This window comes from Equus quagga, chromosome 13 (genome assembly GCF_021613505.1).
Source record: "Equus quagga isolate Etosha38 chromosome 13, UCLA_HA_Equagga_1.0, whole genome shotgun sequence".
In the NCBI taxonomy this organism is placed as follows: domain Eukaryota; kingdom Metazoa; phylum Chordata; class Mammalia; order Perissodactyla; family Equidae; genus Equus; species Equus quagga.
The window spans coordinates 4393175-4408090 of NC_060279.1; the positions used below are offsets into that span (position 1 = coordinate 4393175).

Genomic DNA, 14916 nt, shown 5'->3' on the forward strand with positions numbered 1-14916 from the left:
CTGCAGACCATGACGAGAATTTGCTGTTTGTGATACTGCGCTGCATACAAAAGACTGAACAGCTGGACACTTAAAAATAAACATTTTCAGTTTAATAAATTAACTAGAAATGTATCTGTCACCGCAGGTACCTTTTTTTTCTTCTTTTTCTTGGTTGGGAAGATTGTCCCTGAGCTAACATCTGTGCTCATCTTCCTCTGTTTTCTATGTGAGACATCACCACAGCATAGGTCCACGCCTGGGACCTGAACCTGCGAACCCCGGGCCGCCAAAGTACAGTGTGCGAATTTACCTAGTATGCCACCAGGCCAGCCCCACCATTTAGATATTAATATTTTTCCATATGATATAATTTTGTATGGGCTGAAATAAACAGGGCAAGCTAAAACATTGAAAGGCAAAGGCAATTTGTGCAAAGTTGGAGAAAGTAAAGCAGGACACTGCCAACCTTGTGTGACCCTCCAGAAAGAGAAGAAACCAGCACATCTGGTTCTGTGTCTGGAACAGAAGAGACCATGTAGGAACCTGGAGGGCGCTGGCTACAGAGAATGGTTGATGACAGATGGTCACAGGAGAATGAGTCTTACTAAAATCTTTATTCTCTTCCATGAAATGTTAGAAAGGATTGTCCAGGATGTTAACTCTCATTAGGAATTTGTTTTTTTGGATATCTTGCATGTTTACTTTGCCTGAAACAATTTTTTCCCATGATGGGAGACTCAAGACCGTTTGAAGCCATTGATCTTCCATGAACTCGGAGCTCGAGTACCACCATTCCTGAGAGGAGGGAAAGAGAAGAAAGAATGAACTGGAGCTCTCTGACCTGTGCGATTAGAACTGATCTAAAACAGAAATGGTCAAATGTCCTTGAGCTTTTAAAACCACGTGCCCAGAGACGATGAGTTTTGCTGTCCAAACTAGGATACTGACGCACGACTCTTTAAGTAAACGCACAGAAGTGGACATTCATTCACTAATCCAGCAAACACTGAGTAGAAGGTGCTGTGCTGGATACTAAGCGTGGTTTCTGCCTCCTCAGAGTTCGCATTCTTGAGGGGAGGAAAGACGCGCACACAAATGTAACACCAAGTGGAAAGCGGTGAGGGCCACAGGAGGGGGCAGAGATCGTGCTAAAGGCAATCTGGAGGAGGGGGCGATCCCATGAGAGCTCAGGGGAAGGGGAGGTGCACACAGCTGAACTATGGACATGTCACTCGTGTCGTTAAGTCCAGAAAGGCCTGTGGTGGCCATCCACACCCTGGGGACCCTACCCAGGCAGAGGGCTCCTGGGGCTTCCTCAGCGGGGTGAGCACCCCCCGCCCAGCTCGCTGGCTGAGGGGACATACTTTACTCATGTTCAGCCAGCACTTCTCCAGCACGTTCCCCTGTGTGTCAGAGAGTTGTAAGGCCGTGTTCAGGAAGAGGTCGCAGTTCTGCCCGTCTCCCATGAGTATACAGACGTATGCCATCAGGTGGTATAGCCTCGGGTAGAAGACGGGGCCAGTGGTACTTTGAGCCACCAGATTCTCCAGGTTCTAAAGAAAAAACAGCATATCAGAATCAGAAAGGGGTCCTTGGCGGCAAAGTTTTCTCCTCCACACATGATTTGGGAATATTTCAAGGAGATGAGCAATCATGTGAAAAAGCATGTTACAGAGACACACAGAGGGCGTCGTGGAGACAGAAGGACCGCTGGCAGGTGGAGCAGCCCCAAGGGCCTCCCCAGCCCAAGAGTGTGATATGGGCGGGCTCATTAGCCCTTCTCTGCGACCACTTTTAAAAAAAATACATTTTCTTTTGATTACCAAAGCAATCTAAGTTAATTGCTCAAAAGTTTAGGAAAAAGTGAAAAGGACCCAAAAAAGTAAGAATCACACATAACCCTAGCACCCAGAAAGGAATATTTTTAACATTTGGGAACATACTTTCCCACTTCTTCGTTCCTTGGTCACACATGGACGCACACACACGCTCATATCCACCATAACTGGGGGCATGCTAAGCACACAGTAGGGGAAGCTTTTTTTTCTCATTTAGCATCACGTTATGAACATTTTCTGACAACATAATTCCTTTACATCAGGGCTCACAAATTCAAATTCGGATAGCAGACAGGAAGTGACATAAATAAGCAGGCTGGATGAAGAGGGGATTATGTCATCTTGGAGGAGGTGCGCCCCATCTATGTGTCACCCCCATCAATTCCAGCCAACAGCTGCCCTTTAGGAATGCGGGCCTGGAGTCACCAGATACTCCAATTTCTAAAGGAAGAGTCAGAAAGTCAGATTTTTTTAATATGAAATATCCCAATATTTAAATGTAGCACTTCTAACTTAACCATCTTCTTTTTGAAGGGCTTATGGTTTTTATTTTCTCCTAGTTTTTTTAATACTATAGACCTGAGATCGACATCTTTATAGAGAAATTTTTGTTTTCCATCTGATTATTTCTTTAGGATAATCCCCAGGAGGAGAATTAAATGACGTGCATATTTTAAAGACATTTATGCATTTTGTCAGAATGCTCTCTAGAAAGTTTATGAGAGTCCTTCAGACTATGAATGCATCTTCTCTTGTGTCTTTGCTAATTTGATGGTCAACAAAAGAACAATGTTTTATTGCATTTACTTCAATATCATAGAAATGGAATCAAAACATTGAGTTTTCTTGTTACACACCTTTTTAGTTCATCAATTATTTATTCAAGAAATTAAACATCTACTGGGTACAAGGCATTGTTCCGTGTACTGTGGGAGACACAAAGTTTGAGTCCGCATTCATTTGTGTCCTTGTATTCTTTCTAATCTCCACCTCCATCACCTCCTCCCATCCCCAGGCTTCCTACCTCACCCCTTCTCAAACTCAAGTAAAACACAAACTCCTGGAGTACAAAGATAGGGTTCACTCATCCCTTAGCACCTGGTGTATTTTTAACCTGTACTGTCTGTGGGATAGCTGAATTTTATCACTTTACTACTCATTAAAGAAAAATGTGCTTTCTTTGAATCACCTGCTAATTTATCTATCTGGATTTTCAGATATCGACTTGGCCAAAAGTGTGGCACACTTTTATTAGTATTCAATCAACATTTAAAAAGTGATAATGACAGTCAACTTACTTGTCGTATGTAACACGCTCAGTATTTGAAAGGAAAAGAGAATGTTGGGATGAATTAAATCATGTGTAACATGGGCAAAAATCTATTTCTTCTGAACAGCATGGAGTCAAGCATGTCTGAAATCCCTCATAAGTTATTTTCTTAAGTAAAGACATTTACTCTATCAAATTACAGGAAATAAATTACATAATATGTAATAATTACATAAATTATATGTAATACACAATAATTACATAAAACACACTATTGCTTTTTTATAACCAAGCGTTTCCATGTCCTGAGTGAGAGCCAATAGAATGTTTATGAAGCAGAAATATAAAGACATGTTGTATGTCAAAGAGTACGCACCTCCGAGCAGTGGTGACCACAGAGTTTGTGTTTTTAGAGGCAGTGATTTATAAGCTGTCAGCGAATGGCAGGAGGAGATCCCGAGGCTGTGTGTGGTGTGAGTGATAGTGAGCAGTACGGGCTCCCGCCGGCAAATTTAGAACTTTGTCTTCTATACGGCGGGAGTGAAAAAGATGGACCTCATAACAGTGCTAGAGGATTAAACAAGCTACGATACTTCAGTGGTCCCAAGATGCCTTGCTTTGAAACATTTTAATATCTCTGAAACAGAGATGTGCCTGAAAGTCATCAGCATCTGGATTCTGCCAACAACCTGAAGGAAGAGGGAAGCAGCTATTTTCCTAGCTCGCCCAACACCTTGATTTTAGCTTTATAAGACCCTCGGTGGAGAACCCCATCAACCCACCTACACCTCTGACCTGCCTAACTGTGAGATAAGACGTGGGTGTTGTTTAAGCTGTTAAGTTTGTGGGAACTGAGGGCATGGCAATAGAAAACTAATACACCCGTGCTCAGTTTTTAGGAGAACAAGGTGAGTGAGTGTCAAGCCCATGGCAGAGGTTCAGCCCTTCCTTCTCGCAGGGGGCTCGCCCACAGAGGCTGTCAGCTCCAGGAGACGGGCAGCAGGTCGAATTTGCCCACTCTTGTATCCCAGCGCCTAGTAACTGATGTTCACCACATATCAGTTGAATGCTTACATTTTCTGTGTGCAAAGATTTATCCATCAAGGTGTTGATCACAGCAATAGCAGTAAATTATTGCAGAAGATTTCCATCCAAGAATAGTTTGGTGATGTAATTTACTGGTATAACCGTAAGATAAAATACTATGCTTCCTTTTAACTAGTGGTGTAGAAAACAATTTAATGACAGGAAATTAGTTATATTTTATTTAATGCAAGTTTAGAAAATGGAAATGTAGGCACACACACATAGAAAAAACTGGAAAAGTGATGTCTCAATATGTAAAAAGTGATTATCTCTGAGTAGTAAGTTTATGAGCAGTTTCTCTTTTCTTCTAACTTGGGGAGAGGGGTTGCCTTCGCAAACTGGTACTATAAACGCATAATCAGAGAAAACAATTATCACAAGAGGTAGACAGAAATCCACTGAAGGAACAGTTTATCCTAGAAACCAGAGCATCAGCCTCACCTTGAGTAGCTCAACGCCACTGTCTTGAGCGTTCTCAGACTGTTCTTCAATTTGCTTCTGCAGGTAGAGAACTTGCCCCTCCATGTATCTAGTGATTCCTTCACAGTACAGAGCTGTCGGGGTTCTTCTTGGCACTAGATTTTTAGCTCTATTGGAGAACATGTGAAAGTTCTGCCATTCCTGAAGTCTGGCATACCTGCACCACCACAGAAGAAAAATCAGTACCGCCCTTGGCAGGGGCTGATTTCCTGAAATGGGTCCCTCTGGAGGTGAAGCTCCCCGTCCCTGGGCCTCTGGGACCCTGCCGCCTGCCTGCCCGGAGGGAACCACGTGATGCGGAGCAAGGACGGAAGAGGACTTTTTGATGGTTTGAGATGAATGGAATCCTTGGGAACACTCAGGCAATCTTAGCCACCATTTATTTAACTCTTTGGACTCTTTAAAAGTGAAGCCGATCAGACACTTGGAGCCATAAACTCGAGGGCTTGAAGAAATTGCTCCAATTCCAAAGAGAGAAGGCCGAGGCCAGTGCGCTCCCGGGTGGGCCGCAGCTGCCTCGTCGGTAGCACCTGAGTGCTCCTTAGGCCTGCGAGCTCTCTGGTCCAAGCCAGATCTATTGAATCAGAAAGACTCTGGGGATGGGGCCAGGGATCTCTGAGTCAACGAGCTCTCCAGGCGGTTCCTATGTCCACTGAAGCGGGAGAGGGCTTGGCCCAGGCCACCACTGCTGAAAGGACTCTGCAGGTGAGACAGGCCAGAATAAGAAATTAGGAGGATTTTTGGACTTTAGATTCCTTGAACTTTAACTCACATGGGCAAGTTAATTTGACTTTGAACCTTAATTCCTTTGGACTTTAACTGGCAAGGGTAATTAGTTTTTGGATTTTAATTTCTCCCAAGGAAGGTTATAATAAGAGGAGATTTCTGTTCAAATTTGGAACTGCCCCAGTTTGTGGCACTTTCTATGGGAGTCTTTAGATTGTCATTTAATCTTATCACATAATCTCTAAATATTGGACAACATAGCTGCATATATAATTTGAGATGGGGAGTAGAATAAGGAATGACTTTCAGTCTTGGAAGTAATTTAGTTAATGTTCGGGAGCCTTACATTGATCTCCTTCCTTGAGGGTAAGGCCGTAGCTGCAGGCTTCTGCGTTTACAACTGAAGAGGTTAAAGGGATTAAGCCTCAGGCTTAACGTGTTAATGAGGTACAGGGGCATCCTTCCTCCTTGCTCCACTAGTTTCCTTCCAGGTGAGAAAACTCCAGTCTGTTCCCTGCCTTGCTCACTCCTCCATGATGGGGGGTGACTTAGTGGGGGGGGGGGGTCACTTTGAGAGAGGAGTCAGGCAGCTGAAGCTCGAGCTCTGCCCCTCCTGTTCCCCTTGAGCCAGGGAGGCCCACGTTCTGCTCTTCTCTCAACCAGGTGGGGGACAGAGGCCTGCCTCGACGGGGCAGACCCACAGAACTGCCTGCCGCTGAGTGGGTAAGTCTAACGCTGGGGTTCAAGATCAGGAGAGCCGCGTGCCTGCAGAAATAAGCCACATCCTCCAACACCAGCTCTGTCAACAGTGTTTTCCAACATGACTAGATCTTGGGGTCGGGGTGGGCAAGTGGCGCTATGTATCAGTCTCCCTCAAACCCCGCACTCCTCAGCAGCAAGTACTCCTGTCTTACTCATCTCTAGTCCCACAACATGATATGCATGTATTAAATGCTCGTTGCACTGAGTACAGTTGAGGGGATGAACTAGCTGATGCCCAAGGGCTCTTTCAGTGTAGATCCACTCTGATGCCTTCAATCTGTCCCACGTGTAAATTATAAACACTTCTACTTTCTTTCCTTTTCTTTCTTTCTTTTTTTAAAATCTCATAGAACTCTTCTTCGCAATTCAACGTTTTCAAATTTGGGGATTTCGTGACAATAATACATTGTTACCAGACAGCTATGCACGAATAAAGTCCCAGGAGCATTCCACTCTGGAACTTGAGGATCCAATGGTCTTCGTTTTGGTGTATGAATTCCAAACATTCTTCAAATGGCCTATAAACAAAGCCTAAAAGAAAGAGAAATAGGAGAGCTTGGCTGTGGGGTGAGGGGGACATCTTTCGGGCCTAGTCGCTGCCAGGACAGTTTCCAGCTGTGGGAGAGGCTGCTCAGTCTCTGATTACCTTATGACCGAAAGGGTCCCGTATTGCAACAGCCGTGTGACTGCACTGCCCTGCGTCTGCCGAGCCCCAGCTTGTTGGGAAGTTTATGCACACGCGGTGCAATTCCATGGAGTTGACCAGACAGGAGCGGGGTTTAAACCAGCCCTCCCCGCGGAGCCCGGCGGGAGGCCGCCTTAGCGCTGCCTGGGACTCTCCATCTTCCCACCCGTGCTTTCCCTGTTGGCAGCAATATCTGCATCCCCTTTCAAAATATATGTGGGGGAAAGAATGCCCAGGTTGGCCCCTCTGGTTTAATATGTACACTGAGGGCTGCCTACTTGGTGTAACCTGAAGGTTATCAGGAAATAACTTGTTTTCCAAACCAGCAGCTACCAGTGCCCACAACTCTTACTGTTAGCAATCCAGTCCTTCATTCTAATGCATGAAGTCTCTAAGTACATCCTGCTAAAAATTAAATAGCCTAGTAAAAGGCACGTGGTAAGGTGCTGTCAGTCAACTATCGCTTGTGTGTAAATTGATCTGACACCTCAATGGGCAGCTTATACCCAACAGGTTCCTCCAGACTAAATTCTCCTTGGTGGTCCCTTATAATCTTGCACCTTCTAGATGGCTCCTCGGCTCATAACACCAGGCTCTCCTTCCCCGTTCTGTATGTCTTTCCAGGCAGAAACCTAGTGGCCTCAAAGCCACAGCCCTGAGAGCGGCCACATCACACCACACGGTGCCAGACTCCCAACTTCTTATAAATCCCAAAGCCACATTTACCAGAATAAAGCATGATGTCCAGGCAGACAAAATAGAAAAACGCCTTGCTGAAGATGTGCTCTTCTGCTATAGAAAGATCCCACAGCGACCCCAGCACCTGCACCAGCTGCTTGTGTCTGTGGGAAAGAGAAGGCAGCAGGATCGAAAAGCGGTGGGAGAAGAGGATGCGGTCCAGCCCTGGTCCGGTCTCGGTCCTGCCAGGTGATCCAGGACCACATATGACCCCCAAACAGACTTGGGCCCACTCCTGAATCTCAGACTGGCTCTTTGTTCAAACTGTTGCCTCATGCACCTCTATATCCGTGTGACCGGAATCAGGCCAAGCTGTCCTGGCCTCTGGTCCAGGTTGCTGTCCTCTGGGCACTTGTTTTCCCTGTAAGGCTGGTCCCTTTCCTGCCACCTCGCCGTGGTGGAGGCCTGAGTCCCACAGTGGGGACGACTGTCTGACTCTCCCAGTCACTGGCCAGAGCAACCAGGTTAGAGATGATGCGTGTGAGAGAATTCCGTGACAGGAGCAGTGGCGTCCAAAGGAGTCTCAGTTACATCTTCTACTGTGAACCCTACTCCCTTCCCTCCCTTACGGCCAGGGATGCATGAGCCCAGCACGCGCAGTGACTATGGCTTCCTCCCCCTCATTTTGGAAAACGCTTTAAGATAAATACCTGGTTTTCAAGAGGAGACATTTGCTAAGCCAGCAGAGGACTATATAGTGTCTGTTGGGATTCCGGAGCAGTGCCCACATCTTGTGGGCTCGAGAGCCTGGGAGGAAAACAATTCCAGTACATTTCTGGGTATTACTTGCATCTGCCTATCCCTTCTTGCCCAACCAGCCCTTACCTAAGTCATAGGCCAAGTCCAAGTGGCCCATTATGAGCTTGATGTAGCCCAGTGTATCAGCCACATATGTCACCATTTCAATGCCCTCGCCCTTCAGGGGGAGGTTGAAGATCTGCTCCATGGCCATGACTTCGTACTTGAACCACACACCCTGGTAGCCAGTCAGCTGGTAGTGCAGCGAATAGTCCAGGTAGGCCTTAATGATCTGCAATGGCAGCAGTGGAGGAGAGAAGGGGCAAGGCTGAGAAGGAACCCAGAGCTGAAAGGCCAGGGACGTCACCCAATGTCTGCCAGTAAACGTGCTTACTGAGCTTGGGGATGGAGCTGGTCATTTGGCCAAACCATGGGCTTAGATACAGAAATTAAATTGGGTTTCTGCCACTCATTTCCTGTATCATCCAGGACAAGTTTAATGGCCCCTCTTGCCCACAGAGTCCTTAAACAAAATATGAGAATCTTAATTTTTGTGAGAAATAAAAGCAATATCTTATATATGTGGACATGTGATTGCATAGCAAAAAGCCTGGAAGGATTGGCTCCGAAGTGTCAACAGTCATTGCCTATTTGTTGGGGGTGGAGGGGAGAGCTGAGGGCTGGGAGCGACTTTTCACTTGATGCATTTCTGTGCTTTTTAATTTGTTACAGCAAGCATGTGTTACTTATGTTATTTAACAAAAAAGGAACGTTGGTTTGATTTGTTTGTAAAAAAATGTAAGAACTCATTCTAAAACTTAATTGAGAGATTTAAGAGAAGTTGGTTACTCTTTAAACAACTCTTTAAAATGATAATTAAATTTGCTTCAGAACATAAACTCTTAGAGAAGAGTGAAGAGAAAGCAGTGCCTCTGAGGAGGCGCCCTGCTGGGAGAAGCGCTGGGCGCTGAGGGCAGTTGGGTGGGGCGGCATTTTGGAGAAGGGGACTTTTTTTCCTGGAATTCCTCAAATTGCACAAAATAGCCAGTCCACAAGTTCTGTGTTATAGGCAGTTCTGTGGATATTTCTTAAACCACAAAGTTAGTCTTGAGGAATTCCTCTATTCCTGGCTTAGAACGTGTTTCAGATAATGCTGCCGGAAGGGAAGACCAGCCAGAAATGGTGGTGGAAGACAGAGGATTGTTGGGCAAACGAAAAATCCGAAGCTGCGAGAAAGCCCAGGATTTCTTGGATTTGGACCAACAGAACTGCGTCCAAACTTGATAGGGAAAGAGAGAGTTGGGAGGTTCTGTGGCTTGCCAGTGGTCACACCACAGAGGGGTGGAGTGCTGGAAACTGCTCTCTGGGCGCTCATTCTGGTTTTTTCTGTCATCCTACACTGAGTGCCTCATCTGCTTCTGAGCACCCGGGGGAGCACTTTCCCTCCTGTTCTGCCTCAGTCACAGCCGTCTCGTTAACAAGCGTCTTTGGATTCACTTTCTAATTTTGACTTTTCCGTTTTGTCCCCCCCTACCCCCCAGCTCTAGCACGTTTTTGGGAGATAGCCCCAAGTGTGGAGGAGCAGTAAAGCATTTCAGTCAATAAATATTTGTTGAGCACCTACTACGCGTCAGACACTGTTCTAGTAGCTCAGGATGTGGACAAGATAACAGACGAAGTCCCTGCTCTCATGGAGTTTACAGGCTAGTGGAGGACGCAGACCACACACCAACGAAGGAGCCAAAAAGAAAATGTGAGATGGTAATAAGACCTACTAAAATAGGGTGATAGGCTAGAGAGAGAATGGGTCAGGTGGTCAAGAAAGGTCTCACGGAGGAGGTGACCGTCAAGCTGCTAAGTGGAGAGCTCAGTAAAGGTCAGGGCATGAGCACGCTGGGCAGAGGAAATATCCAGTGCAAAGACCTAAGACGGGATTGAATTTACACATTTGAGGAACTGAAAGTGGCCCAGGGAGCTAGGAGAGGAGGATGGCATATGGGCAGAGGCCCAATATTATGGGCTTTATAAATACTTACGGATCCTGGCCTCCTGAAAGGAGCTAACGCTGGGGACGGAGTCCTGGCTGGGAAGCTAAGCTCTTCCAGCACGCACAGTGCTCTCAACCGTTTCCCTTAATTCTTGATAATGAATGAGCCCAGGAGGAAGTTACTGCCCCAGCAAAAACCCAGACCTGATGTGCTTTTATGAGGGACCTGATCACTTTCATTGTAGGAGTTGGATTTAGCTAATAATTTCTTGGTTTTGTCTCCTGGAGTCTTCCTCATCTAGTCAAAGACTTCCCAGTTTATGACCTAAACTAGTGGCTCTCCCCATGTGGCCTCAGGCTCCGGGAGGACACGAAGAGGTCAAATCTAGTTTCATAATATCAAGCATCATTTGTGTCAGGAAAATAGTGAAAGACCTTGAAATGAGCCAAAACAAAGACCTTAGTATGTGTCCTGTCTATCTCACTCGCAAGGTTATCTCTGCCTTTCATTGTCTTTGCCCGAAGACAACTCTGTATTCAGCAGAAAACGGATAAACTGGAAATGATTCTTTTTCATAGAAATGTAAATGTTCAGTGGGAGACAAGTGATCGCAACTCCGTGACTTGACTAGTTTTGCATCCATTCATAAACTGAATTCTCCTTGGAACCACTTCTAACATCTTACTAGCTCTCTCACTGATTAACAAGTTCCATGACTCATTTGTGTGGGTCACGATTTTATCTTTTTAAGAACTATCCTTTAACGTTTTCGCTTTTCGTCCTCATTCTCCCATGAGTACACAGGGGACTTTCCCAGGGGAGAGCTCTGAGACATTGCAAGGGAGTGAAGGTGGAAGCAGAGGGAGCATCTAGCTGTCTTCTGTGAAGTCAAACGTTAAGATATCTGCAAAAATGGAATACATGCCTCTCTTCTCACTAAATTTTTTGTTTGGGGAAATATCAGATTTTTTTCAATGAAAACGTTAAGTATGTTAATATGTAATGGGTTTATTACTTTTATTTTTGAAAATATTTTTTAAATATCTCAGTTTTTGCTTCTTATATGATAATAGCTACAACCATAGAAATGAAAGCTATGTGGGGTCCTCAATAATTATTGTGATTCTGGAACTAAAATGTTTGGGACCTGTTGTACACCCTCATGATTCTGAGTCCCAACTGGCTTTCACTAGGCTTTTCTCTCCAAACAAGATTCAGAATTTAAAAAGCAGCTACCAAAAATAGCCTACCTGGAAATCATCTTGAGTTTCCAGGGCGGTGTTCACTTGCATCATAGCTGCCAGCTGGCTGTAATACTTGTAGTGAAAAAAATAATTTAAGCTATAGATCCGCCACAGCAAGGAGAAGCAGACGGATTGCCGGTAAAGCTGCGCCAGTCTCTTCTTCCTGTTAGATAAAGTACACACACACACACACGCGTTCACACGTAGGCACACACACACACATGCACACAGGACATACAAAGAAGTCAAGGTCACCAGCACGCTGGAGTGGAAGCGCAGGTGCAGAAACTTCACCACAGGCTTGGAGGTCAAAACTGACTTGGGTTGAGGCCTGCCTCATTGATTGACTAACAAACACAGTAATTTTTATGAAGCACATTTTCTCCACTGCAAACTGGGGACCGTAACACCTACTTTGTGATGATTAAGATAATTTATGTAAATCACCTGTCTGTCAGGTCACTGCTTTTTAAATGAAGCTAAAAAGCACATTTATATCACTCATCACCTTTGATTCTGAGGACCACCCTGTAGGAAAGGAAGGAATAATTAACCCCATTTTACATAAGTGGAAGGTGAGCCTCAGACAGGTTAAGTAATTAACTCATAGTCACACAGCGAGAATGTGGCGGTGCCAGGACCCGAGCCTGGCCAGTCCGGTGTGTCATTTCCTTCAGTGCATACTGCTCTCAGAAGCTACGTCTCAGCTCAGTGAAGGAACTGAGCATTTTTAGCAATTACATTCTGCTATTGTCTGAACGCATCCCCCCAAAATTCATAGGCTGCATGCTAACCCCCAAAAGCGATGGCATTAGCAGGTGGGGCCTTCGTGAGGTGATTAGGTCATGAGAGTGGAGCCCTCGTGAATGGGATTGGCTCTCCCATAAAAGCAATCCCACAGAGCTCCCCCGCCCCTTTCCCCATGTGAGGATACAAGGAGAAGTCTGCGACCCTAAGCGGGCTCGCAAGACCACGCTGGCCCTCTGAGCTCAGGTTCCAGCCTCCAGAACTGTGAGCAATAACCTTCTGCAGTTCCTAAGCCACCCAGCCTCAGCTGATAATATACACCCAAGTCCCCTCTATTTGTGATAAAAATGGGAACCTAAACAAGATACTGCAATATTAGTAAACTAACAAAACCAAGAAAACAAAATATAATTAGAAATATTTATCACAAAGCAGATTTTAAATAAAAATGAGAACGAAAGAGGAAAGAGAGATCCTGGAGATACTTAAAGAAGACTTCCAGGTACTCTTGCTGTAGACGTTGATGACATTGATTCTGTCGGGGAAATTTTTTTTTAAGGTTCTAAGGAAACATGGACAGGGTCGAATCCTTTCCAGGAGAAGGCCATCATGAGGGCCATAGAAACTCTGACATTAAATCTTGTTTCTTGTCCTCATTTTTGAGATCAGACCCTTTTGGCTGGAAGGTATGTTAAGCCAACAGCTCTGCAGATTTTTCCTCATCAAGACTTCCCCCTTATGCAGGAGCTTCCTTTACCTTTTACAAAATGGGGTCGTAAACCAGGTTGTCAGAGTTAGAGAATGAAAACGTGGGATGCCCAGTGAAATTTGAATTGCAAAACAACAATTTTCTTTAGAATGCGTATGTCCTAAATATTTTGTGTGACATACGTATTCTAGAAAAAATATTCATTGTGGGCCAGCCCAGTGGCTGAGTGGTTAAGTTCAGCATGCTCCACTTCAGTGCCTGGGTTTGGTTCCCAGGCACAGACCTACAACACTCGGTGGTGGCCATGCTGTGGTGGCAACCCACATACTAAATAGAGGAAGATTGGCACAGATGTTAGCTCAGGGTGAATCTTCCTCAGGAAAAAAAAGAAAAATTCATTGCATAGCTAAACTTTGTGGGGGACTGGTCTTGGCCAGGCCAAGATATGTCTCTTTGGCTTGAGGATTATTTGAGGCTGATTGCTTTTGATAAACTGGGACAGGGAAGGAGGCTCCGAGGGGTACAACTTGCTTGCCCTTTGTTAGGAGACATTTACATTGTAAAGGAAATCTCTATCTGTAAAGGTGCCTCCCTCTCTGTACCAGGAAGAAGAAAGGGGGTGACCTTCTCTCTAGAAACTCTTGATCAATGCCAAAGGCAAGGACTTAAATCTGCATAATAATCTTATTCCTGTTTCTGGTAACCTCCTGTAACTGACTCCCCCACCCCCAACATCCTCCTTTCTGGATATCGATACCAACCCTGATATCAGTTTCCCCACATTAAACCCAGCATATATGAGGTTAAAACCAAAACACTCACTCCCTGCTTACTCTCTGGCTTCCTGGCTCCAGAATCCACTATTCTCCATGGAGACAGACACCATCAAGGACAAGCACCTGGACTATCTCCTCCCGCAAAGAGATACGGGCTGGTGGGAAAGCTGCTGACCAGCAAGGTCACAGGCTTCCTCCTCTCTGTAAGTGTCTCAAGGCCAAAGACAGGCTGGTGGGAAAGCTCCGAACAGCAAGGCTGTATGCTCCCCCTCCCCTACCTAAAACCCCAAATAAAAGCCCTTCTTTTTAGCTTTTCGGGGAGTTTGGGATTTCGGCGTTAGCTGCCCTCTCTCCTTGCTCAGCGCTGTGCAAAAATAAAATTCCTACTTTCTTCCACCACACCCAGTGTCAGAGATTGGCTTGCTGCACAACAGATGAGCGAACTCACTTCAGGTTTGGTAACAATATGATATTTAAGGTGGGGGCTTCAGCCATTTTGGCGAGTTGCTCAGCTTGCCTGACCTCTTCCATGTATACATGTTATAAAGCTTTGTTTAATTTTCTTCTGCTATTCTGTCTCATGTGAACTCTGGCCAGATGAATCCAGAGAGGGTAGAGGAAATGTCTTCCTCCCCTACAACTTCAAATTTAACTAGGCATCTTGTATTCTATCTGGCAGTCATACGTGTGACTCCAGACTCCAATTCCCTCTTCCCTCTCAGGGAGCTGTCTGCTGAATTTCTCCCCACCGGCTCCCTCTAGGAGTCTCCTGAGACAGCGTCTCCATAGACCCCCAGGAGCCTGCCTGCAAGCTGCAGTGGAGGTCAGTTCCAGCTCCCTTCCTCTCCAGGCTCCCCCACATTTAAGGGAACACTTTCGGGAAGCTGGGGAAGGCAGTTTTTGGTGGGGTCACAAAAGTTGCAGCAACTTGCTCATAGGAGTAGATGTTTGCATCTCAGGCAGAACCTGTAGGAACGTTGCTACTGGCTTCTCCCAAGATGTCATCTGTCAGCAATCCAGAGCCCACCAAGGTGGGATCTCCCTTGGTGTGAACTGTTAGATAAGTGGAACAGATTTTAAAACTTTTACTGTGGAAAATTTCAAACATACATATCCAGTAAAACAGAAAAATATAATGGACCACGTA

The 14916-nt window shown here is 45.5% G+C and overlaps 1 protein-coding gene across 1 annotated transcript in view; it reads right to left on the bottom strand.

Moving 5' to 3' along the window:
- Positions 1–388: 388 nt before the first annotated feature.
- ADCY10 (adenylate cyclase 10) overlaps positions 389–14916 on the bottom strand; it is a 76539-nt gene continuing 62011 nt past the window's right edge. Inside the window, exons 25-32 of the mRNA XM_046683648.1 lie at positions 11544–11700; positions 8393–8597; positions 8218–8314; positions 7556–7671; positions 6558–6675; positions 4618–4813; positions 1347–1535; positions 389–777 (exon numbers count right to left, since the gene is read on the bottom strand). Of these exons, the coding sequence (XP_046539604.1) occupies positions 616–777; positions 1347–1535; positions 4618–4813; positions 6558–6675; positions 7556–7671; positions 8218–8314; positions 8393–8597; positions 11544–11700 (1240 nt within the window). The 3' untranslated portion in view covers positions 389–615. The remainder of the gene's footprint in view (positions 778–1346; positions 1536–4617; positions 4814–6557; positions 6676–7555; positions 7672–8217; positions 8315–8392; positions 8598–11543; positions 11701–14916) is intronic.